Source organism: Gadus morhua, chromosome 1 (assembly GCF_902167405.1).
Source record: "Gadus morhua chromosome 1, gadMor3.0, whole genome shotgun sequence".
Lineage (NCBI taxonomy): Eukaryota > Metazoa > Chordata > Actinopteri > Gadiformes > Gadidae > Gadus > Gadus morhua.
In genome coordinates this window covers 30367131-30394818 of record NC_044048.1, presented here as the reverse complement: position 1 = coordinate 30394818, position 27688 = coordinate 30367131, and the positions used below count along the sequence as shown (strand labels likewise).

At 51.7% G+C, this 27688-nt stretch overlaps 1 protein-coding gene across 19 annotated transcripts in view; it reads left to right on the top strand.

Annotated features, from left to right (window-relative positions):
- The window catches only part of kif1b (kinesin family member 1B), a 79381-nt gene extending 52117 nt beyond the window's left edge, over window positions 1-27264 (top strand). For 13 of the 19 annotated variants that reach the window (XM_030358421.1, XM_030358458.1, XM_030358468.1 and 10 more), the window contains 25 exons: window positions 427-605; window positions 1318-1455; window positions 3217-3471; window positions 5828-5946; window positions 6652-6737; window positions 7342-7471; window positions 8485-8635; window positions 9295-9385; window positions 9520-9638; window positions 9788-9843; window positions 12014-12122; window positions 12634-12700; window positions 13327-13411; window positions 13749-13854; window positions 15882-15996; window positions 16500-16633; window positions 16817-16878; window positions 17196-17341; window positions 17902-18168; window positions 18698-18769; window positions 18893-19014; window positions 20265-20417; window positions 21624-21816; window positions 22240-22358; window positions 23685-27264. In XM_030358421.1, the coding sequence (XP_030214281.1) occupies window positions 427-605; window positions 1318-1455; window positions 3217-3471; window positions 5828-5946; window positions 6652-6737; window positions 7342-7471; window positions 8485-8635; window positions 9295-9385; window positions 9520-9638; window positions 9788-9843; window positions 12014-12122; window positions 12634-12700; window positions 13327-13411; window positions 13749-13854; window positions 15882-15996; window positions 16500-16633; window positions 16817-16878; window positions 17196-17341; window positions 17902-18168; window positions 18698-18769; window positions 18893-19014; window positions 20265-20417; window positions 21624-21816; window positions 22240-22358; window positions 23685-23727 (3117 nt within the window). In that variant the 3' untranslated portion in view covers window positions 23728-27264. The remainder of the gene's footprint in view (window positions 1-426; window positions 606-1317; window positions 1456-3216; window positions 3472-5827; window positions 5947-6651; window positions 6738-7341; window positions 7472-8484; window positions 8636-9294; window positions 9386-9519; window positions 9639-9787; window positions 9844-12013; window positions 12123-12633; window positions 12701-13326; window positions 13412-13748; window positions 13855-15881; window positions 15997-16499; window positions 16634-16816; window positions 16879-17195; window positions 17342-17901; window positions 18169-18697; window positions 18770-18892; window positions 19015-20264; window positions 20418-21623; window positions 21817-22239; window positions 22359-23684) is intronic. The other 6 variants (XM_030358569.1, XM_030358559.1, XM_030358539.1 and 3 more) reach the window with 2 other exon arrangements.
- The last annotated feature ends 424 nt before the right edge of the window (window positions 27265-27688 follow it).

The window sequence follows — 27688 nt, the reverse complement described above, 5'->3', positions numbered from 1 at the left end:
GCGATCCGTCAGCGCGCTCTGACCCCGCCCCCCCCGCGGCGTCGGTTGGTTCATCCTCCGTCCGTTTAGTCTTGACTGGTTTGGGATTTATCTCCCGGTGATGAAGGACACGCCGACGGGGAACGCCGTGACGCGGCAGAGGTGCAGATTAGTGTGACCTTCGATCTCCAGGGTCGTCCCTAGGGGGTAAAGAGATGGGGGGGGGGGGGGGGTACGGGCTGGAGGCCGTAACCTCTGCTCTCCGCTGGCCGATTAGCTCATCACATGATACTGTGTCTCCACCCCCCCCACCTCCACCTCCTACCCTGCTTCCATCATACCTCCACCCTCCCACCTCCACCCACCCTCACCTTAACCTTACCTACCCTAACCCTGACCTTACCGTACCTTACCTTAACCTACCCTACCCTAACCTTAACCCCCCAGGTCCAGTTCCAGTTCGTGCTGCTGACGGACACCCTGTACTCCCCGCTGCCCCCCGAGCTGGTGGCCCCGGAGCCCCAGAAGGAGCGCGACGCGCGGGCCTTCCCCCGCACCGTGGTGGCCGTCGAGGTGCAGGACCTCAAGAACGGGGCCACCCATTACTGGTCCCTGGAGAAGCTCAAGTAAGGAAGGGACCCCCATGAAGGGAGCCCCCCGCGGAAGGGGAGCCCCCATGAAGGGGAGCCCCCATGAAGGGTGGCCCCCATGAAGGGGAGCCCCCAGTGAAGGGTGGCCCCCCTGAAGGGAGCCCCCCGCGGAAGGGGAGCCCCCATGAAGGGTGGCCCCCATGAAGGGGAGCCCCCCGCGGAAGGGGAGCCCCCATGAAGGGAGCCCCCATGAAGGGGAGCCCCCATGAAGGGTGGCCCCCCAGTGAAGGGAGCCCCCATGAAGGGATGCCCCCATAAAGGGAGCCCCCCATGAAGGGAGCCCCCCAGTGAAGGGAGCCCCCCATAAAGGGGCAACAGGATCACCTCCTAAATACCAACCGGGCTAAATGTCATTCATAAAGTGTGATGGTGGAGATGGTGATGATGATGATGTCGGTGGTGGTGATGATGATGATGGTGGTGGTGGTGGTGGTGGTGGTGTTGATGATGATGATGATGATGATGATGATGGTGAAGATGACGACGATATTGAGGATGATGTTGGTGATGATGATGATGATGATGATGACGACGATATTGAGGATGATGTTGGTGATGATGATGATGATGATGATGATGATGACGACGATATTGAGGATGATGTTGGTGATGATGATGATGATGATGATGATGATGATGATGAAGATGGTGAAGATGAAGGTCAGTAATATCTTTCCCGCTCCTTCAGGCAGCGGCTGGAGCAGATGAGGGAGATGTACGACCGGGCTGGAGAGATGGCCTCGACCAATCAGGAGGACTGTGAGGGCACGATGACAGGAAACGACCCCTTTTACGACCGCTTCCATTGGTTCAAGCTCGTGGGGAGGTATGTACCACACACAGGAAGTAGTATACAAACACCTCATGTACCACAGGAAGTAGTATACATACACCTCATGTACCACAGGAGTAGTATACATACACCTCATGTACCACAGGAAGTAGTATACTTACACCTCATGTACCACAGGAAGTAGTATACAAACACCTCATGTACCACAGGAAGCAGGATACATACACCTCATGTACCACAGGAAGTAGTATACAAACACCTCATGTACCACAGGAAGTAGTATACATACACCTCATGTACCACAGGAAGTAGTATACAAACACCTCATGTACCACAGGAAGTAGTATACATACACCTCATGTACCACAGGAAGTAGTATACAAACACCTCATGTACCACAGGAAGTAGTATACATACACCTCATGTACCACAGGAAGTAGTATACATACACCTCATGTACCACAGGAAGTAGTATACATACACCTCATGTACCACAGGAAGTAGTATACAAACACCTCATGTACCACAGGAGTAGTATACATACACCTCATGTACCACAGGAAGCAGTATACATACACCTCATGTACCACAGGAAGTAGTATACAAACACCTCATGTACCACAGGAAGTAGTATACATACACCTCATGTACCACAGGAAGTAGTATACATACACCTCATGTAACACAGGAAGTAGTATACAAACACCTCATGTACCACAGGAAGTAGTATACATACACCTCATGTACCACAGGAAGCAGTATACATACACCTCATGTACCACAGGAAGTAGTATACATACACCTCATGTACCACAGGAAGCAGTATACATACACCTCATGTACCACAGGAAGCAGTATACATACACCTCATGTACCACAGGAAGCAGTATACATACACCTCATGTACCACAGGAAGCAGTATACATACACCTCATGTACCAGGGACAGCTGTTGTTGTCAGGGAATAGGACTTGTCTTTTAGAGACTAAGTACATACTGTGTACGGTAATGCATTCTGCTGTGTGTTGTCTTGAAACTGTCTGATGGCGTCCATTTGCATGATTAATTTGTTTTGGTTGAATAATGTTCTGTTAAAAACCCACTTTCTTTTTTGTGCTGTTTTTATTTTTTAAGTTCATCGGGCGTCTGTGCTGCCCACTTTATTTTGTTTTTATTTTGCATTCATTTTGTGTTTTTTTACTTTGTTAAATCCTTTTATTTTCATTTCATTTTTTGATTTTATTTGAGTTGATTTGTAACCATCCTGGAATTAGTTTCTCCACATTCTGTCGATGTTGTGACTGTCAGCCACTCTCATTCCTATTAAGTTTGTATTTCCTTTGTAACTCGCGTTCAGCCTCAACCTGTCTGTCACTTCACACTAAAGCGTATCTGACCGTCTGGCGCGTCTGCACAGCCTGTAACCAGACGGCCGATGAGGCTTTGAGGCACTTTACCCGGGGGGGGGGGTGTACCATGAGGGTGGGGCCGGGTGGGACCCCCCCCCCCTCCCCCCTGTGCTGCCTGCACCGCTGAGCCCCACTGATGTCTCTGCCTCTTGTCCCCTGTCTTCATCTACATGAAACATTTCTGCCCCGACCCCCGTATGAACGCCCCCCCCCACCCTCCCCCATCCCCCCCCCACCCTCCCTCCCCCCCCGTCCATCCTCCCTCCCCTCCCCCCGTCCCCCCGTCCCCCCCCCTCCTTCCTCGTGTTCCCTCGCTGTCCAATGACCAAACCCCCCCCCCCCCCCCTCCCTCCCGCCCTCGCCCTTTGCCCCCCCCCCCCCCCAGCGCCCCCATCTTCCACGGCTGCGTCAACGAGCGGCTGGTGGACCGCACCCCCTCCCCCACCCTCTCCACCACCGACTCGGAGATCACGGAGATGGCGGACGAGCGGCACAGCGAGATGTCGGACCTGCTGGACGACGAGGCCTTCGTGGACGACGCCAGCTCGGACGCCGGCACGGAGGAGGAGGGCTCGGACCTGTTCAGCGACGGCCAGGACCCCTTCTACGACCGCTCCCCCTGGTTCAGCCTGGTGGGAAGGTGGGTGGGCCGGCCGCCCGCATCCACCCCCTGGTCCTGGTCCCTGGTCCTGGTCCTGGTCCTGGTCCTTGGTCCTGGTCCTGGTCCTGGTCCTGGTCCTGGTCCCTGGTCCTGGTCCCTGGGTCCTTGGTCCCTGGGTCCTTGGTCCCTGGGTCCCTGGTCCTTGGTCCCTGGGTCCTTGGTCCCTGGGTCCTTGGTCCCTGGTCCCTGGGTCCTTGGTCCCTGGTCCCTGGGTCCTTGGTCCCTGCTCCTGGTCCCTGGTCCTGGTCCCTGGTCCTGGTCCCTGGGTCCTTGGTCCCTGGGTCCTTGGTCCTTGGTCCCTTGGTCCCTGGTCCCTGGGTCCTTGGTCCCTGGGTCCTTGGTCCCTGGGTCCCTGGTCCTGGTCCCTGGGACCTTGGTCCCTGGGTCCTGGTCCTTGGTCACTGGTTCCTTGGTCCCTGGGTCCTTGGTCCTTGGTCCCTGGGTCCTTGGTCCCTGGTTCCTTGGTCCCTGGGTCCTTGGTCCCATGGTTCCTTGTTACCTTGCTCCCTGGTTCCTTGTTACCTTGGTCCCCTGGGTCCTTGACCCAGGGGACCAAGCACCACCGACTTGGTCCCTGGTCCCTTGGTCCCTTGGTTCCTTGGTCCCTGGTCCCTTGGTCCCTTGGTTCCTTGGTCCCTGGTCCCTTGGTCCCTTGGTTCCTTGGTCCCTCGGTCCCTCGGTCCCTTGGTTCCTTGGTCCCTTGGTTCCTTGGTCCCTTGTTTCCTTGGTTCCTTGACCCAAAGACACCTTCACTCACTCATTCGTTAGTGACCCCGAGGAGGGCTGGTTACACTTTGACCCCCGTTCCAGAGTGGTTTAGTCCAACGCGGTGTTCATATCTAACAAAGGATAACCTGGTTACATAATATGAGACACCACCAAAAACATTCAGTCTGAAGTGCGTCATAAGATAAAATAACATTTATTACACGATTAGAGCAGAATTCAAAACCCGAAAACTCATTGAAAACATCGACAACAACGTTGGTGAACGCGGTCTGATGGTGACCACGGTCCGTCGTCTCCACGAGGCCGCTGGCCCCGGTGTTGTGAACTGCGTTTCATTTCGAATCCGTCCCCCCCCCCCCCCCCCCCCCCCTGCGGTGCCCCGTCCCTAATGCCGGCGCCAACACCCCACCTCTGTCTGTCCTCTGCACTAACGTCCGTCCGTCTGCTCTAGAGGCTACGGCTAACCTCATCAGCAGTAGTGTGCTACCTATTGATTTATTGTATCATTTTGTTGATGTCATTTGATTCCTTTGTCGTTTGTTCCTTGTGGATTCATTACGTTTTTTATGCCTTTTTTTTTACCTTTGTGTTTTAATACTGTACTAATATTGAGTGTGTGTGTGTGTGTGTGTGTGTGTGTGTGTGTGTGTGTGTGTGTGTGTGTGTATCGTTAGCAGATACAGTTCGATCCATAGCCACATAGCGGTGTGGGTCGGCTCTGGGCGGGAGGATTAGTAATATCCAGCATTAGCAACACCTCTGTGGTCCTTTGGCCCTGAGCGGTGAGCGTCGCAGCGCTGTGAGATACTACGGCACTGCAGCCCCGGGAGGGAGATCAGTGCTAGCTGGGGAGCCAACGCTGCCTACGTCAGCATGACTGTCTGGAGAGCGCTATCCATCCTCTATCTTGGCTGGAGTTTGGTTCCCCTGCAGAGATGAGGGCAGGGAAGAGGAGAGGGGAGGGGAGGAGAGGGGAGGAGGAGAGGGGAGGAGGAGGGGAGAGATGGACTGAAATGATTACAGAAGGACAGCAGGGAACATAGCCAATCAACTCTCAGAGAAGAACCAGTCTGTGTGTGTGTGTGTGTGTCTGAGGCTAACACTGCAGTACCTGTCAGCTAGTCGTGCTATAGCTCCGCTGCCTCCATATTGACCTCCTCCATCGCTCCTGTTGTGATGGCACATGACCGACATGTGTGGATCACATACTGTCGTAGCCCGCCTGTCATTTGATGCATTGTTTGTATTTTCATTTCTTTCATGTCTTTTTTTTTTTTTTTTTTTTTTTTTTCTCGTAGAAAAGGTGTCATCTAACAGTAACACATAGTCTCTACTCGTGCATAACGTGTTGCTTTCCTCAGTCTTCTGGTGACTGCTGTGAATGTTCTGTTCTTCTGCATTATTATGGGATGGTTGAGTCATCACAATGAGTGTTCATCATTGAGACGATTCCACTCAATGTTGTTAAATGGTATTGAAGGCTGCGTCAGATGTCACACGCTGATCAGGCCGATCAAACACAGACCCGAGACGTTAAGAGGGGGTCCTTAGTGGGAGGCGTGTCCGTCCCTCCAGTCGTACCCACGCTGCCTCTCTCTGCCCCCAGGGCCTTCGTCTACCTGAGCAACCTGCTGTACCCAGTGCCACTGGTGCACCGCGTCGCCATAGTGACGGAGAAGGGCGAGGTGCGCGGCTTCCTGCGGGTGGGGGTCCAGGCCATCGCAGGTGAGCCTCTCTCCAGGGGTCCCCCCGGGGAACCCCAACCCTAACCCTCACCGGGGAGTGACCTCGGTCACGCTGGTCCCCGGGGATCGGTCTGACGACCTCGTTCAGATGATACGACACTCGATAAAATAACAGATCAACCAGTAATATATGAACAGCAATGAAGGTACAATTTACTATCGCTTCAGATTCATTTAGCGCAGACATTTATCTTGCATTGAATTGTTGAAATCTTGAGTCAAGCCCTCAATACCCAATAATACTAACACAATCCATCTCAAAGCCACCGCACCATGGCGGGCTTCACACGTTTTCATCCAATTGAAAAAACGACTTATTGAGTGACTATGGTAAAGTGTGAAAGAATTACCAAAACATCCATAAAAAATTGCAGGCTTTGCGCTGCAGTCTGTTCTATTAGTCCTTCTGTCCCCCATAAAGCAGGGAGGGTCCAGTCAGAGGGCCCAGAGCCCGTATTGTATTAGGGGTGGCAGACAGGCCGACAGACGTCTGCTCCACTGTGGTAGACAGAGGTCTGTCTGTCTATCTGTCTGTGGAGCAGACGTCTGCTCCACTGTGGTAGACAGAGGTCTGTCTGTCTGTCTGTCTGTGGAGCAGACGTCTGTCCGCCTCCACAGTGGTAGTGGTTGCGGCTGCGTTCCGTTCGAGGTGAACCCCTCGTCACTCTCCTCTTGGTCTCCCCAGCTGACGAGGAAGCCCCTGACTACGGCTCGGGGGTGAGGCAGTCGGGGACCGCCAAGATCTCCTTCGATGACGAGTACTTCAAAAAGGTGAGCCCCCCCCCCCCCCAGTCTGATAAAAGCACCGTTGATAGATATAAATCTATCGGAACAACAAAAATTTGAACTAGCAGGTGGTTTGTTTTTGAGAAATACCATCGGGAAGCTGCTGCATATCTCATATGTTTCTGTTTCTTTTACTGTCAATCTGTGTCTAATTGTAGCTGATTACTGTCCTGTACTTTGCTGTATTTCCCACGTTTCCTGTCTGGTATTAATAAAACACACCTCCTTATCTTATAAAAGCCATATTCAGACCATAAAGCGCATTCATATCTGTCGTCCACAACTCGTATAAAGAACTATTGCTTTATATACTGTATGTCTTACAGCCAACTCTATGCTAACGTCCATGACTACCCTCTCTCTCTCTCTCTCTCTCTCTCCCTCTCTCTCTCTCTCTCTCTCTCTCTCTCTCTCCCTCTCCCTCTCCCTCTCCCTCTCCCTCTCCCTCTCTCTCTCTCTCTCTCTCTCTCTCTCTCTCTCTCTCTCTCTCTCTCTCTCTCTCTCTCTCTCTCTCTCTCTCTCTCTCTCTCTCTCTCTCCCCCTCTCTCTCTCTCTCTCCCTCCCCCCCCCTCTCCCTCCCTCCCTTCAGATCGACTTCCCCCCCATGGTGATGACCCGCTCCGGTCTCTCCCTGGAGGAGCTGCGTTTCGTGGAGGGTCAGGGTCAGAGTTCAGAGGTCAACACACCCTCGGAGGAGCTCAACAGGATCAATGATATGGGTATGTCTGAAAGGCCCCTCCCCTCGTCTGAAAGGCCCCTCCCCTCGTCTGAAAGGCCCCTCCCCTCGTCTGAAAGGCCACTCCCCTCGTCTGAAAGGCCCCTCCCCTCGTCTGAAAGGCCACTCCCCTCGTCTGAAAGGCCCCTCCCCTCGTCTGAAGAGCCCTTCCCCTAGTCTGAAAGGCCCCTCCCCTCATCTGAAAGGCCCCCCCCTCTTCTGAAAGCCCCCCCCCCCTCTTCTGAAAGGCCCCTCCCCTCGTCTGAAGAGCCCCTCCCCTAGTCTGAAGAGCCCCTGCCCTAGTCTGAAGAGCCCCTGCCACATACATTTCAATGTTTGATGCTAATAAGTTGTTTTGCCTTCTTCCCGGGCGGGATGGGAACTGTTTTTTATTGAGGACTTGATGTCCTTATCTCAGACGTTGTGCTCCTTTGGTTCATTTGGTGTGAAACAAAACGTTCACATCCACAACATGATCCTCTGTCGGAGGGAACCGCCCAGCGACCCCGTGGAGAGCGCTGGTGGTATGAACCGCTCAGCGACCCCGTGGAGAGCGCTGATGGTAACGGGGCCCTTGTTGAACCGCTCAGCGACCCGTGGAGAGCGCTGGTGGTAACAGGGCCGTTGTTGAACCGCTCAGCGACCCGTGCAGAGCGCTGGTGGTAACGGGGCCCTTGTTGAACCGCTCAGCGACCCCGTGGAGGGCGCTGGTGGTAACAGGGCCGTTGTTGAACCGCTCAGCGACCCGTGGAGAGCGCTGGTGGTAACGGGGCCCTTGTTGAACCACTCAACGACCCCGTGGAGGGCGCTGGTGGTAACAGGGCCGTTGTTGAACCGCTCAGCGACCCGTGAAGAGCGCTGGTGGTAACGGGGCCCTTGTTGAACCGCTCAGCGACCCGTGGAGAGCGCTGGTGGTAACAGGGCCGTCGTGGCGCTAGCTCCTGGGAGTAGATCTGGTGTGACAGGCCACATGAGCCGTGGTGATAGGTCAGCCTGCTGAGCGTCCTGTCTCTGCAGACCTGAAGCTGAAGGAGGGCGACGGCAAGCTGCTGGAGGGCGGGGAGCTGGCCGGCCAGCTGGAGGTGGGCAGCGTGTTCACCTTCCGCGTCACCGTGCTGCAGGCCAGCGCCATCCTGCCCGAGTACGCTGACATCTTCTGCCAGTTCAAGTGAGTCGCCCCCTGCTGGCCGCTGAGCGCCGCGCCTCAACCGGCTGGTTCAGGCGCACCGGGAAGGCTGATTATAGTCAACATGAACACATGCACACGCACACATGCACATACAGATACATAAACACACACACACGTACACACACACATGTACACATGCACACAAACACACACACATACGTGCACAGCACACGCACACAAATAGACAGATGGTTCAGTTCTTGCTTTTAGGCATGCAACAATGCGTATAATACTTTACAACACACAACATATGTTGTTATATTAATATGTGGATCATATATTGAATATACCATTTATTATATGTAATGTATAGAAAACTGGTAAAACTGGCGGTAAAAACTAGAAATGAGAGAAATGGCAACAGTAAAGGTGAAATAGCTAAAAGCTTGCAGCCGTATACAAACTATGAAGCTTTAACTTAAGGTTGATATACTTTCATATCTAGGATTAAGCAGTAGGTACGGTTTAGGTTGAGGTTGTAGACATGGGGAACGATGAGAGAATCTCATCAAGAATCAAGTCAAATGATTCAATGTTTAAATGTGAAGACGTAGCTTAATAGAGGAGTGTGTGATGGGGGTTTTAGTGTTAACCTTTATCTAGTAATGGCCGCTTGCTAACAGATGTGGTGTCTCCAGTTTCCTGCACCGTCATGACGAGGCGTTCTCTACCGAGCCGCTGAAGAACACGGGGAAAGGAGCTCCGCTGGGCTTCTACCACGTCCAGAACGTAAGTGTACATCTATACCCCCCCCCTCCCCTCAAGAAACACACTAACACACACATACATGCACAAACAACCACACTCAACAAAGTTGCTTTTTGATAAAAAATAAAATGCCAATGTTGTCCTTTTGGGAGCAGATTTCGGTGGAGGTGACGGAGTCGTTCATCGAGTACATCAAGACCAAGCCCATCGTGTTCGAGGTGTTCGGTCACTACCAGCAGCATCCGCTGCACCTGCACGGCACGGAGCTCGTCAGGTACACCTGCGGGGCCGTTGGGGAACCCGTCCTCCCCTCTGGGGGGGATTCTGCCGCTCCTTGAACCCTACTCACAACACCTCAGCACCACAGTGATGATTTCATATCTTTGAAAGCATTGAGTTGATGAGTGGACTGATCTGTTCCAGGTCTTCTGCCCCCTCCAGGAAGTACTACCCCATCCCGATGCCCCTGTCCAAGCCAGGTGAGGACCCAGCGCCCCTCGCTGCTCCTGTTTCCACCTGTTCTCTCATGTTGAGTTTTGTTCGCATGCTTCATCTTTTCCGCCCATTCTTTTGTTTCTCTTTCACTTCCTGCTTCCGTGGGATTGGCTCTCCTCCTCGTCGCTCCCCCCCCCGTGATGTGAACTCTGTATTATTTCAAACCCTGTGCACCAATACACACCTTCCACCCCGCCCCCCACACCACATGGTACACCGCACCCCCCCCCCCCCAGACCACGCGCGTAAGATCGAGCTAGTGCGCTACCTGGTGAGCGGCTACGTGAACGGCCAGGTGCTGGACGCGCTGTCGGAGCACGCTAACGCGCTAGCCTCCACCGCCGTGGCCAGCCTGGAGGACGGCGCCGACCAGCTCTCCCACTTCCCCTTCCTCCCCGTGCCGTGCGGCCCGGCGCTCCCCGTGCACCACCGCCCCGGTGGGTACTGCGGCGGGCCTGGCGCCAGAGCTAGCGCTGACGGGCGCTTGTTGTAGCGCAGTAGCTCGTTGAGCTAGCCTCGCTCTAGTGCTGCGGCTCCAAGTTGTAGAAGTTGAAAAGGTGAAACAGAGAGGCATAGATGGAGACAGAGAGAGGGAGGATATCCAACAGGTTGTGTACCTACGCAGACCTTTTTCTAAAGACTGACCCTACAACATTAACATCAATAGCTGGGTTTGGGTACGGTCAGGATCTGGTTAAACACACCACATGACCGCGGCTGTGTCAATGCCACAGCATGCTGGCTGGCCCAGAGGTTGAAGATAGCTGGTGCCCTCACCTGGCATTAATTCTACCACATTCATCTCGTGCAAATGATAAATAACACGGAATAATAGGTGGGCACTCGCCTTGCAATTCTCATTTTATTGTCTGAATATCTGGTGAGCTGTGCAGGAACCCTCTCTTATCTTAAAACATAAACCTGTCTCATGGTATGGCTCAGACGAATCCATTAAACAGCGAGCAACGCAATATCATCGCCATAGCGATCAGCGCATGAAGCAAATACAGAAAACGAAGGCTCTTGGTCCAGTGAGGCTGCTTCAGAACCCCGTGTGCCTCTCATTCACCCCCCGTTCTGCTGCTGAGGAGGAGGTGTACCAGGGTATGGCCTTAGTGCTGTGGGCCTCGCGGATACGGCTGGTGTACCGGGCCTTATGCTGGTGTACTGGGCCTTATGCTGGTGTACCCGGCCTTATGCTGGTGTACTGGGCCTTATGCTGGTGTACCGGGCCTTATGCTGGTGTACTGGGCCTTATGCTGGTGTACCGGGCCTCATGCTGGTGTACCGGGCCTTATGCTGGTGTACTGGGCCTTATGCTGGTGTACTGGGCCTTATGCTGGTGTACTACTGGGCCTTATGCTGGTGTACTGGGCCTTATGCTGGTGTACTGGGCCTTATGCTGGTGTACTACTGGGCCTTATGCTGGTGTACTGGGCCTTATGCTGGTGTACTGGGCCTTATGCTGGTGTACTGGGCCTTATGCTGGTGTACCACTGGGCCTCATGCTGGTGTACTGGGCCTTATGCTGGTGTACTGGGCCTCATGCTGGTGTACTGGGCCTTATGCTGGTGTACTGGGCCTTATGCTGGTGTACTGGGCCTTATGCTGGTGTACTGGGCCTTATGCTGGTGTACTGGGCCTTATGCTGGTGTACTGGGCCTTATGCTGGTGTACTGGGCCTTATGCTGGTGTACTGGGCCTTATGCTGGTGTACTGGGCCTCATGCTGGTGTACTGGGCCTCATGCTGGTGTACTGGGCCTTATGCTGGTGTACTGGGCCCGTACTGGGCAGCAGAACACACCATCACGGCCCTCTGGGATCATCTGGGCAGAGTCTCTCTGCACCCCTTAATGTTCTGGATGTAGTGTCGGGTCGCCCCTTCCCCGTGCCACTGAGTGCTGTCTTAGGCCTTAGAATGAGTCGATGTTGTGGTTGGTTTTAGACATCCTTAGAGGAGACTCACCTTCATCTTATTTTCCAAACTTTATTGTACTTTTTACAAATGAAAATGTTAATCCCAAGGATTAACAATTTCCCCCGTTTCATCTACATATCCACCGAGTACATCATCCTTTCTGTGTAATTGTATGTCAGTACAGTCCTGGTATTAAGCGGCTGATGTGGTTATAATGATTCTGCTTGTGTCTCAGTGGCCGCCACTAAACTCAACACCATCACCAAGTCCAACCTGGGTCAGTGTGTGAGTCGCTACGACCTGCTGGTCTGGTTCGAGATCAGCGAGCTGGAGCCCACCGGAGAGTACGTCACACACACACATTCACACACACACACACACACACACACACACACACACACACACACAGACACACACACACACACACACACACACACACACACACACACACACACACACACGTACACAAACACACACACACACATACAGATACACATACACACACATACACACACCCATACACACACACGTACACATTCACACATACACAAACACACACGCACATACACACACACACGTACACATTCACCCGCACACAAACACATACAGATACACAAACATACACGCACATACACACACGTACACACAAACACGTACACATACAGATACACATACAAACATGTACACACACACGTACACATACATGCACACACACATACAGATACACATGCACACACACACACATCCACACACCCACACGCAGTCAGATGGAGAGGGATGGTCCAGTTCCTGCTCTCAGGGTTTAATCCGTGTTCAGCGCTGAAACGTCTCTGAGGCCTCTCTTCTGCTCCCCAGGTACATCCCAGCTGTGGTGGACCACAGTGGGGGGCTTCCCTGCCACGGCACATACCTGCTGCACCAGGTACGCACACACACACACACACACACACACACACACACACCCCCCTCCTCAGCTACCATTACGTCCCCAATGTGAGCGTCGAGCTTCAGCGCAAACACAAAGACTGCATACTCTGTGATACGCTCTATGAAGATAGATGTTCTCCATCTCTCATCTCTGCGCTCCAACACACAGCCTCTGTTTGTTGTCATCGTTATTGTTGTTGTTGTTGTTTATTGGTTCTAATGTTGTTCGTCGGATGACATGTTGTTTATGGGACGACGTATTGTTTATCAGATGAAGTGTTGTTTATCATAGATGAAGTGTTGTTTATCAGATGACATGTTGTTTATCAGATGACATGTTGTTTATCAGATGAAGTGTTGTTTATCAGATGACATGTTGTTTATCAGATGAAGTGTTGTTTATCAGATGAAGTGTTGTTTATCGTGTGACATTTTGTTTATCGGGGGCCATGTTGTTGAACTGCGTGTTGTTTATCGGGGGCCATGTTGTTGGCCTGCGTGTTGTTTATCGGGGGCCATGTTGTTGACCTGCGTGTTGTTTATCGGGGGCCATGTTGTTGACCTGCGTGTTGTTTATCGGCGGCCATGTTGGTGACCTGCGTGTTGTCGTCTCCCCCTCAGGGCATCCAGAGGAGGATCACCGTGACTCTGATCCACGAGAAGGGCAGCGAGCTGCACTGGAAGGACGTCCGCGAGCTGGTCGTGGGTGAGTGGCTCCGTATTCCACACGTCCCCAAAGAGTCAACCCTTCAGTGTTATCCAGTCGGTGTTTAGGACTGGCTGCTGCTGGCCCAAAGCAATGGGACCCCCATACGAGGGTGACCCCGCCCGGCATCGACCGGCCAATCACAAACATGAATTGCAATAACTTGGGTTTGGCGGCCGCAGTGTTTCGGTCTCTCAGTATAGAAACACTGCTCCAGCAGCCATCCGCTCTTCTTCTACGACGTTATAAAGTTATAGTTTCAAACCCCACCAAGTGGATTTTCATTCAGCTAGCGAGCTCATCGTATCTGACCCGCGTCTGTTGCCGTCGGCGACAGGTCGCATCCGGAGCAAGACGGAGGTGGACGACAGCGCGGCCGACGCAGTCCTGTCACTCAACATCATCTCCGCCAAGAGCATCAAGTCCTCACACAACTCCAACAGGTATGGGGGGCGGGAGGGGGGCTAGAAGGGGGGAGGGGGGAGGAAGACTGACACCATTAGAAGATAAATGATCCGTTGAAGGAATGATCGCTCCATCTTTAAATGCTTACTGCCACGGGAATGTTTAGTTTCTTGAGCTGCTTTTGAAGAATAAAAATAAAATGTCCCAGTGCAATGAATAGATGGACATGTGTACATGAAAGTTTGTATTTGTAGAGTGGATGGTCTGCATCTCTGAACACACCATCGCATGGCCATCTGCACTGATGTTAACGTCCTCTTCAGTTGCACCATTGTTCACTGTTTCTGCCTCTCTCTCTCTCGCTCTCTCTCTCCCTCTCTTTGTCTCTGCCTCTCTCTGTCTCTCTCTCTCTCTCTCTGCCTCTCTCGCTCTTTCTCTGTCTCTGCCTCTCTCTGTCTCTCTCTCTCTGCCTCTCTCTCTCTCCCTCTCCCTCTCTCTCCCTCTCCCTCTCTCTCTCTGTCTCTGTCTCTCTCTGTCTCTCTCTCTCTGTCTCTCTCTCTCGCTCTCTGTCTCTCTCTGTCTCTCTGTCTCTGTCTCTCTGTCTCTCTCTCTCTCTCTCTCTCTCTCTCTCTCTCTCTCTCTCTCTCTCTCTCTCTCTCTCTATCCCTCTCTCTCTCTCTCTGTCTCTCCCTCTTTCTCTCTCTCTCTCTCTCTCTCTCTCTCTCTCTCTCTCTCTCTCTCTCTCTCTCTCTCTCTCTCTCTCTCTCTCTCTCTCTCTCTCTCTCTCTCTCTCTCTCTCTCTCTCTCTCGTGCGTTGTCGTCTCCCCATCTGCTGCTCATGGATTGTTGGTTTTGCTCAGGCTTTCTATTGATAAGGATATCGCTAGGTACCAACAGACGGACACAAAGCTCTTTTCATTGATCTTTATGTGTCACACGTCCTTCTCTAGACTTCTGCTGAGACGATTTGTCGATTAATCTTATTTGTGTTTTGTCACAAAATGAATCGATTCTATTTGTGGATAATCGAGTCAAGTCAAAGACAGACGTGTGACTTGACTTGGCTACAGCCTCATTAGTCATCGGGTCATCATCTGATACAAATTCACAAATTCAGATATTTGTGATGCGCAATTGCCATTGCTCGTCACTAAATGATTAATCGATTAATCAAATAAATCATCCATAGATTAATCGACAATGAGTATAATCGTCAGCTGCACCCCTAGACTAGAGCCCTATTATTATTTATGTACCATAATTACATTTATTGCACATACACTTTACTTTGGGATTGCCTTTAGACTCTAATATTATATAATAAATAGATTGAAAGTAACAACTTTCAGAGCACAAATCAAGTCGTAACGGCAATCTTAAATGCAAAGTGTTCCCTTTAATTTGTGTGGTTGCATATTCTTTATAAAAACCATTTTGAATCCCAACCATTATTCATCCACGTCTACCCAATGAATTCATTAAAGTAGCCCATCCCCCACAATCACTTGTTTACGCAGTGTGCAGCATAAGAGCCTCCATCTCGCTGTGGACAACAGTGCCCCCTGCTGCTCACCACAGGAACTGAACGCTGTTGTACACAATAGATGAATCTAATGCTAATCACATTTTTCTTACCTAAAATCATACATTTTAGGTAAGAAAAGTATTCATTGTGTGTGTGTGTGTGTGTGTGTGTGTGTGTGTGTGTGTGTGTGTGTGTGTGTGTGTGTGTGTGTGTGTGTGTGTGTGTGTGTGTGTGTGTGTGTGTGTGTGTGTGTGTGTGTGTGTGTGTGTGTGTGTGTGCCCGCCCCATGGAGATGAAGCTAAACCTCAGTGAATTCCCTTCCTTTAGCTCTTCAAGCCTTTTGTATTTATTCATCGTCCATCAATAGTTCAATAGCTAGTCCCCCGAGTCCTTTCTCATTATTTCCCCCCCCCCCCCCCCTTGTGATGATCCCTCGGTGTACTCTGGTGATTGTAGTTCTGCTCTACTTGTAGTCCTGCTCCATGTTTGTAGTTCTTCTAGCCTGTCGCGGCTCTGAGCTAACTGTTCTGCTCGCTGCAGGACCTTCTACCGCTTCGAGGCGGTGTGGGACAGCTCTCTGCACAACTCCCTGCTCCTGAACCGGGTCACCCCCTACGGAGAGAAGATCTACATGACCCTGTCCGCCTACCTGGAGGTTGGTACCTCCCACCACCCCCCCCACATCCCGACAGGGGTGGTACGATCAGGTTTATAAAGGGAGGGAGAACAGCTCCTCAGCTTGAGTTTAGCCTTCTGATGAGGAGGATGAGCACCACTAAGGGCTAATGGGTGAACCAGGCTAGCCTGGGCTAATGGGTGAGCCAGGCTAGCTTGGGCTAATGGGTGAGCCAGGCTAGCCTGGGCTAATGGGTGAGCCAGGCTAGCCTGGGCTAATGGTTGATCAGGCTAGCCTGGGCTAATGGGTGAGCCAGGCTAGCCTGGGCTAATGGGTGAGCCAGGCTAGCCTGGGCTAATGGGTGACCAGGCTAGCTGTAGCGACGTAGCTATAGGGCCATGGTTCCAAATCATTATTTGTCTGACCTTGGTCTGACCTTTGTGTGACCTTTGTGTGACCTTTGTGTGACCTTTATCTGACCGTGATACGTGTGTCTGAACTGATCTTGGTGTGGTGATGGCGTGTTCCTTCCTGCCCGACAGCTGGACCACTGCATCCAGCCTGCCATCGTAACCAAAGACATCTGCATGGTGTTCTACTCCCGGGACGCCAAGATCTCCCCCCCACGGTCCCTCAGGAACCTCTTCGGGAGCGGCTACTCCAAGACCCCCGACTGGTAGGGGCCCCGGCGGACATCTTGTTACACCACCACCAACGCAACAACAAGATTAAGACACAAATTAAAAGCACTTTTTATTATTAATTCATTCTTGATATAGACCTGAACCTTAAGTACAACAAGATCTGCATTCCAACTCGGAAATCAGTACTTGAAGGCTTTTTCGTTTTGTTACCACAGCAACCGAGTGACGGGCATCTACGAGCTCAGCTTGTGCAAGATGTCCGACACAGGAAGCCCAGGTGAGTCCAGGGGGGGGGAACCTTTGGAAGACTTTAAAGGATTACATTACATAAGTGCATTCCAGCTCTGTGTCCATTCCTTAGTTGCTAGTCGGTTATTTTAATAGCGCTAATTAAAATAAATCAGTTTTAAATCAGTTTTATTCTAATGTATAATGTACAGGGTGTTTGTGATCGGGGATCACTCTTTGTAAAGTATCAACTATCGATAGTAACGTATAGAATTAGTAACGCGTCGGCCAAAAGACCCAGAATGTCAGCCCCCGTGGTCCAGGCAGTGTTGAACCTCCCCCCCCCCGCCCCCCCGCCCCCCCCAGGCATGCAGCGCCGGCGGAGGAAGGTGCTGGACACCTCGGTGGCCTACGTCCGCGGGGAGGAGAACCTGGCGGGCTGGAGGCCCCGGGGGGACAGCCTGATCCTGGAGCACCAGTGGGAGCTGGAGAAGATGGAGCAGCTCCACGAGGTGGGTCCGGGGGTCAAAGGTCACACGCAGGACGGACGGGATCAGTCTGTCCTGTGTGTGACCTTTGACCCCCACCGCAGGGGTCAAAGTCACACACAGGACGGACTGATCTAGTCTGATCGGTCACACACACATGATGGATTCAATGTCGGGGTCTTCTGGACATGATGGCCATTTTAGAGGGCTGCATCTTCCAGTGGTTAAGGGGTTCCCCCCCCCCCCCCCCCCGGTTGAAGGGTTGTGGGTTTGATCCCCTGACGTCAGCCCACCTGCGAGCATCCTTGAGCGCGATGCCTAACCCATGCCTTGCTCCTTAGTGACGTGGAATCAAACGACTCCAAGTCTCCTCGGGTGAAACTGTCTCACTCAATTACTAAATTAAACTAAACTCTTCTGTTGTGTAATGTGGATTAAATATTGTGATTTGCTGACATTGCAGATGTTTGGGGGTAATGCTATCACTTATATTGATGACCTGTAGGGGTTGAGGTTAGTGTCAGTGTTCTGTCAGCCTACCGACTGTAGAGGGCTGACCCCGTGTCTCCCTCGCCTCCACCCAGGTGGAGAAGACGCGCCACCTGCTGCTGCTGAGGGACAAGCTGGGCGAGGCGCCCCCCACCTCCACCACCACCACCACCACCCACAAGTCCCTGAGCGAGTCCCTGTCCCCCAGCATGAGCTCGGGCACGCTCTCCAACTCCACCTCCATCTCCTCGCAGATCTCCTGCACCACCTTCGAGAGCGCCGTCACCCCCAGCGAGAGCAGCGGCTATGACTCGGCCGACATCGAGAGTCTGGTGGACCGCGAGAAGGAGCTGGCCACCAAGGTGAGACCGGGACGGGACGGGGGGTAGGACGGGCGGAGGGTCTACGTCAGGTGGGTCGTTTTGACGTGGTCACTGCGAGGCAGACCTGACTGACGTAGCGTTCAAAACCTTAAAGTCCCCGGCCCCCAAATCCCAGTTCTCCCAGTAAAGGTATTCGTTAACAACATGAACTCTGAACTCTGCCCAGGGACTGTAGGTACTCTGTTGATCCCAGACCAGAAATGAGGGAGTGTTCAGTGCCACGTAGTTAGCCCAGATTATAACGCTTCAGTTAAACTCCGTTTCCATTTCGACATCATCACGGTGAAGAAACTGAGTTCCTTTGACCGACGGTGAGAAAGGCAGTTCAACCATGATGTTCTCATTAGGGCGATGCTGTTTCGCCAGCAGCGTGTTGACACTTCCTCCTTCTCCCGCCAAACTGGTCGGTCGACATGTCAACAGACGGAAGCCCTCTGTGCTGTTGGCCAACCTCGGCCTGTTTCCCGTTCTGCCCGGTAACACCGCCCTGTGTCTCTGTTCTCCGCAGTGCTTACGTCTGCTGACCCACAGCTTCAACAACGAGTACAGCCAGCTCTGCAACAGCATCAGCGACTGCAAGGTGAGCCGAACGCCGAGCGGGCGGGCCGTGGCGCCGGGCCGTGGCGCCGGGCCGTGCGTCTCCTCTCACGCAGCGGCGCTTTAACTCACCGTGTCTCCGCTCTGCTCCCCGTTTGTCCTCCAGCTGTCGGACATCTCGCCCATGGGTCGCGACCCCTCTGTGACCAGCTTCAGCAGCGCCACCCTCACCCCCTCCTCCACCTGCCCCTCCCTCTCCGACTCCCGCTGCGGCTCCATGGGCCAGAAGTAAGACCCCCGTCCCCCGTCCCCCCCTCCGTCAGGAAGCCTCCTCACCCCCCTTCGTGTCTGTTTAGTCAGCGTTATTGTACCTCTACACTTATTTACAATTCATCTCTTTACTCTCCCTGAAACAATCTCACTAGGCAACTGACGGGGTACAAGAAAGATTAAATGTCTCTTTTTCTTTTCTAATTTTTTTTTTTTATATACGTATACAAGGAATGAAAGATTTAAAAAAACCTCCACCATGACTCCCTGAAGGCCCCATCCTTGTGTCTCACCACCTGTGTGTGTGTGTGTGTGTGTGTGTGTGTGTGTGTCTGTCTGTCTGTCTGTCTGTCTGTCTGTCTGTCTGTCTGTCTGTCTGTCTGTCTGTCTGTCTGTCTGTCTGTCTGTCTGTCTGTCTGTCTGTCTGTCTGTCTGTCTGTCTGTCTGTCTGTCTGTCTGTCTGTCTGTCTGTCTGTCTGTCTGTCTGTCTGTCTGTCTGTCTGTCTGTCTGTCTGTCTGTCTGTCTGTCTGTCTGTCTGTCTGTCTGTCTGTCTGTCTGTCTGTCTGTCTGTCTGTCTGTCTGTCTGTCTGTCTGTCTGTCTGTCTGTCTGTCTGTCTGTCTGTCTGTCTGTCTGTCTGTCTGTCTGTCTGTCTGTCTGTCTGTCTGTCTGTCTGTCTGTCTGTCTGTCTGTCTGTCTGTCTGTCTGTCTGTCTGTCTGTCTGTCTGTCTGTCTGTCTGTCTGTCTGTCTGTCTGTCTGTCTGTCTGTCTGTCTGTCTGTCTGTCTGTCTGTCTGTCTGTCTGTCTGTCTGTCTGTCTGTCTGTCTGTCTGTCTGTCTGTCTGTCTGTCTGTCTGTCTGTCTGTCTGTCTGTCTGTCTGTCTGTCTGTCTGTCTGTCTGTCTGTCTGTCTGTCTGTCTGTCTGTCTGTCTGTCTGTCTGTCTGTCTGTCTGTCTGTCTGTCTGTCTGTCTGTCTGTCTGTCTGTCTGTCTGTCTGTCTGTCTGTCTGTCTGTCTGTCTGTCTGTCTGTCTGTCTGTCTGTCTGTCTGTCTGTCTGTCTGTCTGTCTGTCTGTCTGTCTGTCTGTCTGTCTGTCTGTCTGTCTGTCTGTCTGTCTGTCTGTCTGTCTGTCTGTCTGTCTGTCTGTCTGTCTGTCTGTCTGTCTGTCTGTCTGTCTGTCTGTCTGTCTGTCTGTGTGTGTGTGTGTGTGTGTGTGTGTGTGTGTGTGTGTGTGTGTGTGTGTGTGTGTGTGTGTGTGTGTCTCCCCCCAGGACCCCGGAGAATGGCTCCCGGGCCTGCAGCCCGTCCTGCTCTGACTACGAGTCGTTCCCCGCGGTGCCCAGCCTGGAGGCCTCCTTCCTCGCCCGCGCCGGCAAGAACGAGTTCCTCAACCTGGTGCCCGACATCGAGGAGATGAGGCCAGGGTGAGGCCGCCGTCCCATCCCCCTGCAGCCCGAGGGCTGGTTAGGGGCCCACGTTCACGCAACGCAGGGGGTCAAGTACCCTCCTTGCGTCCACCTCAAGGGCCGGACGTGCGCCTCCCAAAAATGTTCACCTTCCGTCGAGGCGACGCAGCAGCGAGGGCTGTGATTGGTCCGCTCGCTAAAACCCGACGCAGAGCCGTAAAGGTTCAGGGCTGCGTGGTCGTTAGGGGGAGCCTTAAAGGGTTAGGGAGAGCCTTAAAGGGTTAGGGGGAGCCTTAAAGGGTTAGGGAGAGCCTTAAAGGGTTAGGGGGAGCCTTAAAGGGTTAGGGGGAGCCTTAAAGGGTTAGGGGGAGCCTTAAAGGGTTAGGGAGAGCCTTAAAGGGTTAGGGAGAGCCTTAAAGGGTTAGGGAGAACCTTAAAGGGTCAGGGGGAGCCTTAAAGGGTTAGGGGGAGCCTTAAAGGGTTAGGGGGGCCTTAAAGGGTTAGGGGGGCCTTAAAGGGTTAGGGAGAGCCTTAAAGGGTTAGGGAGAGCCTTAAAGGGTTAGGGGGAGCCTTAAAGGGTTATGGAGAGCCTTAAAGGGTTAGGGAGAGCCTTAAAGGGTTAGGGGGAGCCTTAAAGGGTTAGGGAGAGCCTTAAAGGGTTAGGGGGGCCTTAAAGGGTTAGGGAGAGCCTTAAAGGGTTAGGGAGAGCCTTAAAGGGTTAGGGGGAGCCTTAAAGGGTTAGGGGGAGCCTTAAAGGGTTAGGGGGAGCCTTAAAGGGTCAGGGAGAGCCTTAAAGGGTTAGGGAGAGCCTTAAAGGGTTAGGGAGAGCCTTAAAGGGTCAGGGAGAGCCTTAAAGGGTTAGGGGGAGCCTTAAAGGGTTAGGGAGAGCCTTAAAGGGTTAGGGAGAGCCTTAAAGGGTCAGGGGGAGCCTTAAAGGGTTAGGGGGGCCTTAAAGGGTTAGGGAGAGCCTTAAAGGGTTAGGGAGAGCCTTAAAGGGTTAGGGGGAGCCTTAAAGGGTTAGGGGGAGCCTTACAGGGTTAGGGAGAGCCTTAAAGGGTTAGGGGGAGCCTTAAAGGGTCAGGGGGAGCCTTAAAGGGTCAGGGGGAGCCTTAAAGGGTTAGGGAGAGCCTTAAAGGGGCGGGACGCGGTGCGGACTGCACCACAAACACCTGCTGACCGAGTCAACAGCAGCCCTGACCGACCTCCACCCGTCTCCTCCGTCAGGTCGGTGGTGTCCAAGAAGGGCACGCTGAGCTTCATGGAGCCGCGCTCCAACTCGTGGGTGAAGCACTTCGTGGTGGTGCGCCGGCCCTACGTCTTCATCTACAACAGCGACAAGGACCCCGTGGAGCGGGGGGTCCTCAACCTGTCCACCGCCCAGGTGGAGTACAGCGAGGACCAGCAGGCCATGCTCAAGGTAGGCGCCCGCTATCTCTCTCTCTCTCTCTCTCTCTCTCTCTCTCTCTCTCTCTCTCTCTCTCTCTCTCTCTCTGTCTGTCTGTCTGTCTGTCTGTCTGTCTGTCTGTCTGTCTGTCTGTCTGTCTGTCTCTGTCTCTGTCTCTCTCCTCTCTCTCTCTCTCTGTCTCTGTCTCTCTGTCTTCTCTGTGTGTCTCTCTCACTCCCTCTCCACTTTTGTGCATCCATTTATGAATTATAACTCTACATATAATCTTGATAGCCACTCAGCTGTGCTCATCCCCCCTGTGGAGCCTCAGACAGTGACAGTGTGTGTGTTGGGCTCATCCCCCCTGTGGAGCCTCAGACAGTGACAGTGTGTGTGTTGGGCTCATCCCCCCTGTGGAGCCTCAGACAGTGACAGTGTGTGTGTTGGGCTCCCCAGACCCCCAACACGTTCGCTGTCTGCACCAAGCACAGAGGCATCCTCCTGCAGGCCAGCAACGACAAGGACATGAACGACTGGCTGTACGCCTTCAACCCCCTGCTGGCCGGGACGATAAGGTACCAGCTAGGCTTTAGCACCGCTAGCCGGGACGATAAGGTACCAGCTAGGCTTTAGCACCGCTAGCCGGGACGATAAGGTACCAGCTAGGCTTTAGCACCGCTGGCCGGGACGATAAGGTACCAGCTAGGCTTTAGCACCGCTGGCCGGGACGATAAGGTACCAGCTAGGCTTTAGCACCGCTGGCCGGGACGATAAGGTACCAGCTAGGCTTTAGCACCGCTAGCCGGGACGATAAGGTACCAGCTAGGCTTTAGCACCGCTGGCCGGGACGATAAGGTACCAGCTAGGCTTTAGCACCGCTGGCCGGGACGATAAGGTACCAGCTAGGCTTTAGCACCGCTGGCCGGGACGATAAGGTACCAGCTAGGCTTTAGCACCGCTGGCCGGGACGATAAGGTACCAGCTAGGCTTTAGCACCGCTGGCCGGGACGATAAGGTACCAGCTAGGCTTTAGCACCGCTGGCCGGGACGATAAGGTACAAGCTAGGCTTTAGCACCGCTGGCCGGGACGATAAGGTACCAGCTAGGCTTTAGCACCGCTAGCCGGGACGATAAGGTACCAGCTAGGCTTTAGCACCGCTAGCCGGGACGATAAGGTACAAGCTAGGCTTTAGCACCGCTAGCCGGGACGATAAGGTACAAGCTAGGCTTTAGCACCGCTAGCGGGGACGATAAGGTACCAGCTAGGCTTTAGCACCGCTAGCCGGGACGATAAGGTACGAGCTAGGCTTTAGCACCGCTAGCCGGGACGATAAGGTACGAGCTAGGCTTTAGCACCGCTAGCCGGGACGATAAGGTACGAGCTAGGCTTTAGCACCGCTAGCCGGGACGATAAGGTACGAGCTAGGCTTTAGCACCGCTAGCGGGGACGATAAGGTACGAGCTAGGCTTTAGCACCGCTAGCGGGGACGATAAGGTACGAGCTAGGCTTTAGCACCGCTAGCGGGGACGATAAGGTACGAGCTAGGCTTTAGCACCGCTAGCTTGGACGATAAGGTACGAGCTAGGCTTTAGCACTGCTAGCGGGGACGATAAGGTACATGCTAGGCTTTAGCACGGCTAGCCGGGACGATAAGGTACGAGCTAGGCTTTAGCTTCGCTAGCCAGGAACATAAGGTATCAGCTAGGCTTTAGCACCGCTAGCAGGAACAACAAGGTACGAGCTAGGCTTTAGCACAGCTAGAAGGACCAGTAAGCTACACGCGCTAGGCTTCATCTATCCTCTATAAAGTCTCTAAAGAGTCTCCACTAAAGTATGAACATTATACACATTTTTAGAGTCTGCGGCTACTTGAACATAACCAAACGCTGCGCTCCCATAGGTCCAAGCTGGCGAGGAGGCGTGGCCCGCTGGTGAAGAAGTGAGGAGCGGCGTCGGCGTGGGGGCTCCAGGCCCCCCCCCCCCCCCCCCCCCCCCCCCGAACCAAGTGTTAACACTTATTAACCATTGTGATTCTTGACGGTTTCCTCTCGTATGTAGACCCCGTGGCTTCAGTCTCCTCTTATCAAGTACCTGGGCGACCGGTCCTTCCTCTCCCGCTCCTCTTCCTCTCTATTCCCTCTCCCTCCCTGGTTTTTTTTTGTGTTTCAATGACAAAGTTGTGGTCTATTTTCGGGCTTCTCCGCTGTCATCCCTAAGCCCCGCCCCTTCCTTCGACTACTAGTAGCATGTTGTAATAGTCCACTTGTGTGTGCACGATTTCTCCAGCAACAGCCCCCCCCTCTGGCCACTTTTATTTCTCAGTCGAATAACCGTCTGTAAAGATCGTCTATCTCTATCAGTGTTACCTGTCTATCAAAAAGAGTTTTATTTTTTTGATTCTTATTTCGTGCCCGCCTTGTCCCCTGCAGCGGTCCTCAGGAGAAGACCAGATTTTTTGCTTATTCGCAACAACAACAAAAGAACCTTAATGTAACATAGAATTATAACCGAATTATTTAGGAAAAAAACCCGATACTTCATGCTCCAAGGGCAAATGCGGTTTTTACGCCCTCCTATGGGAGGCAAAGCTGGCTAAAGAACCAATGCTGCTAGGGATTCATTGAGGCTTCTCACGCCAGCCGTGGGACCGCGCATTAAGACGCCAACATTTTCTTAAGTAGAAGTTAGCTCCACCCTCCCCGAGTCTTCTCCGCCTTTAGATAAGCGATAAGCAAACAGAAAAAGAGAATCAGTTAAGGATCCTTTAACGGCCAACACGGCCTCAAGGCTGTGTTGTCTTTTTTTAACTGACACCTGTAGTCCTGTACATACACCAGTCCACAGTAGTGCCGTGAGCCAGTGACTTCAGTTATTTTCAAAGCGATCATGCTTAGGCTTGTGTGTGTTTTTCATTTGTTTAAATCTAAATACACGCTAAGCAAAGGGATAAGCAATTGCAACAGAGGGTCCTCGACATCACTACTGTAAAAAAGATTATAACATTCGATAGCTGTCAAGCGACAGCAGATTCTATAAGTCCCCGGTATCGCGTCTGCTGCCCGGCTCAGAGCAGACAAGAGCAGCAGAATGTCAAGTCACCAAAAGAGGGTTTTTCTTTGTAACGAGGCCAGGAGTTAAGCAACAGCGTTTATACATAAACCTCCTCCGCCACATTCCTCTCAGAGCAGGATCGGCCGTTTGCACATTTCCTAGCACAACACTTAAACGTGCAAAGCTCGGAAAATCTGATCTTTTGCATCCCGTTTTTTTTTTTTTTGGTGTGTATTTTTGTTATTTTCTGATCATTGATGTTACAGACAGAACGAGTGGAGCGACGATAGCGAGAACCAAGGGAACGGGGGGGGGCTGGATGAAGGTCCAGCCACATCGTCATGACAACGTGAACGCTGTGAGGTTATGGGCTGTATCGTGGGCTCATACGGTTTCAGGGCACTGTCGGTTCGATTACGAGTTGCTTGCTAGGTTGTGGATTTGTGCATCGAAGGATTTACAGTACGTTTAACTTTTTTGCATTGTTGAGGCTCGATATTCTAACCTGGCTGAATCTTATCTGGTTGATATAGTTTTTCTAATGGATTGTTTTTTGCTTTCGTTATTATTAAACATCTTTATTCATTTTGTATGAATAGGGGTACTCCGCAGAATAATTTGATGGGGAAACTTGAGGGGGCATTTGTTTCTGAAGGTATATCACTGTTTGATCTTGATTTGCACATTAACACACAGTAATCAATGTGTACGATCAACCGATTGGACATATTCTGTTCAGGATCAATACTACGCAGCGCTTCTTCAGAACAAAACCTTTATGAAGTAACGCTGACTAGAGAACACACACTGACTAAGCTAGCGTTCTTGGTCAGTCTTTTCTGAACGATGCTTCAGGCTTTAAGACAGAAGTTGTATCAAAGGGACTCGAACGCTCTTCATTCTCCCTGATTGTCTATGAAAACATTTGCTCTGTACGTCTACGATCATTGGTGCACATCATGTGTGGTCCTTAGTGACCCATGTCCCTGTCTCTTCCTATGTACTGCAGCGTGAACGGTAACAGTATGGGCATGAGGCGCCACTGGCCAGCCAACCAGAAGTGGTGCCGTGCTTTTAAAGAGAAAAGTTCAGTTTAGGCCATGGGAAGAGAGGCAGAGACACTCTGTTCTGACCCAGGGCACTCCCAGCGTGCTCGGAGAGTTGTACAATAGAACGCAGCTCGACGTCAGCGGATTGGTTCTCCAGAGAGATGAGGAGTAGGCTGGGAGGAGTAGGCACGCAGGTCAACCAGCCTGCCAGTCAGCCAACCTCAAGGCCTCCCTACCGGCTGGGGGGGGGGTTTATGGAACGATCATATACAATATTAGAAATGTTATCGATAGATTATGGGCCGACTTCTATGCACTGATCAAGTAAAGGGGTGGATGTTTCTACATTCCATTATGAATATCTGTCAGAGCAAACGTTTTCAATTCAGCTACTAACCCGTTGAGGTGGTGTTTATTTTTGGATTGTGGTATTTATTTTTTGTTGCAATGTACATATTAGTTTGCAGCTCTTTGCACATATTAATAAATTAAGAAATACGGTATGGGTTAACGGATCAATGAAGGTCGTGTGCGATTCAGTTGTTCTACTCAGAAGAAACCAAACGGTGATGGTGGCCTCTTCGGTCTGACCTGAGAGAGATGAATGTAGAGTGTGTGTGTGTGTGTGTGTGTGTGTGTGTGTGTGTGTGTGTGTGTGTGTGTGTGTGTGTGTGTGTGTGTGTGTGTGTGTGTGTGTTTCATTGCTGAGAAAAGAAGCACTGAATTATCTCGATGTGGGTTACATCAGTTTGAGCGTCCTTTTTTTTTTTTAAGTAGAAAATGGTTTGAATTTTTCTTTTTTATGCGATTTGTTTTGAACTCATTAAACAGTTAGTCTTGCCGCTTTTATCGTAACAAATCCAGTATGGAATGCTTTTTGACTTACTATGATTTATCTTCTAATATCAGGGAGTACAACACATGGTAGCGATTGCTACTTCACCCAGAACGACATTATGCTATTCTACACATCCTCCTCCTCCTCCTGCTCCTCCTCCTCCTCCTCCTCACTTCAGCCATTTTCCCACGATGCCTTCAAATAAAAAAAGACATAGCCGTTATATTTTGCATTCTCCCCTTTTCAACAATAAACATCCATCGATCAGGTCCGGGTGGGCGAGACCACCCAGAGTGGACAAACCAAGACATTAACACTGTATATTTTTGTCTGATTATTTCATTTTCATACTTATTTTGTAAATATATGTGTTGTATGGGGCTTGAATTCAAATGTAAATATGTTTCCTGTATTTGTAATAATTATAATCCATTCGCTGTATAGCATAGATGTGTCATGCAGATAACCTGATTCTGTGTCATGTTGCACCATTGACCTGTTTAGTGAATGAGGTAACAATAAAGTAAAACCGTGCATTAGCACAAAGTGTGGTCCTTGTTTGTTCACTTTAAAACGGGGGGTCGTTGATGACTCTTCCTTATCAACACCATAAAGACTATCCCTCCTTAATGAGAGGCGGTTCCCAAACCTGATACAATTTCTCGATCTATATTGTTCCACAACACAATATTTGGTATGTAGTGTATCGTAAATAAATGTTCCTCATTAAAATACAGACTGCATATGTATAAGTACCCCAATGTCACATTCCCAAAGAGGCAGAAAGATTTTTATTTTTAAAGGACATTTCTTCCATGGATCCAGGATACTGTGCATCCTGATAAAGTCACCTAGGCTTTTGGAATTAAAATAGCCCCTCATCACCACATACCCTTCACCATACCTATAGTTTGGCATGGTTTTATTTCAGTTAGCCTATTAGCTGGTTTGATTTGTATTGAGATA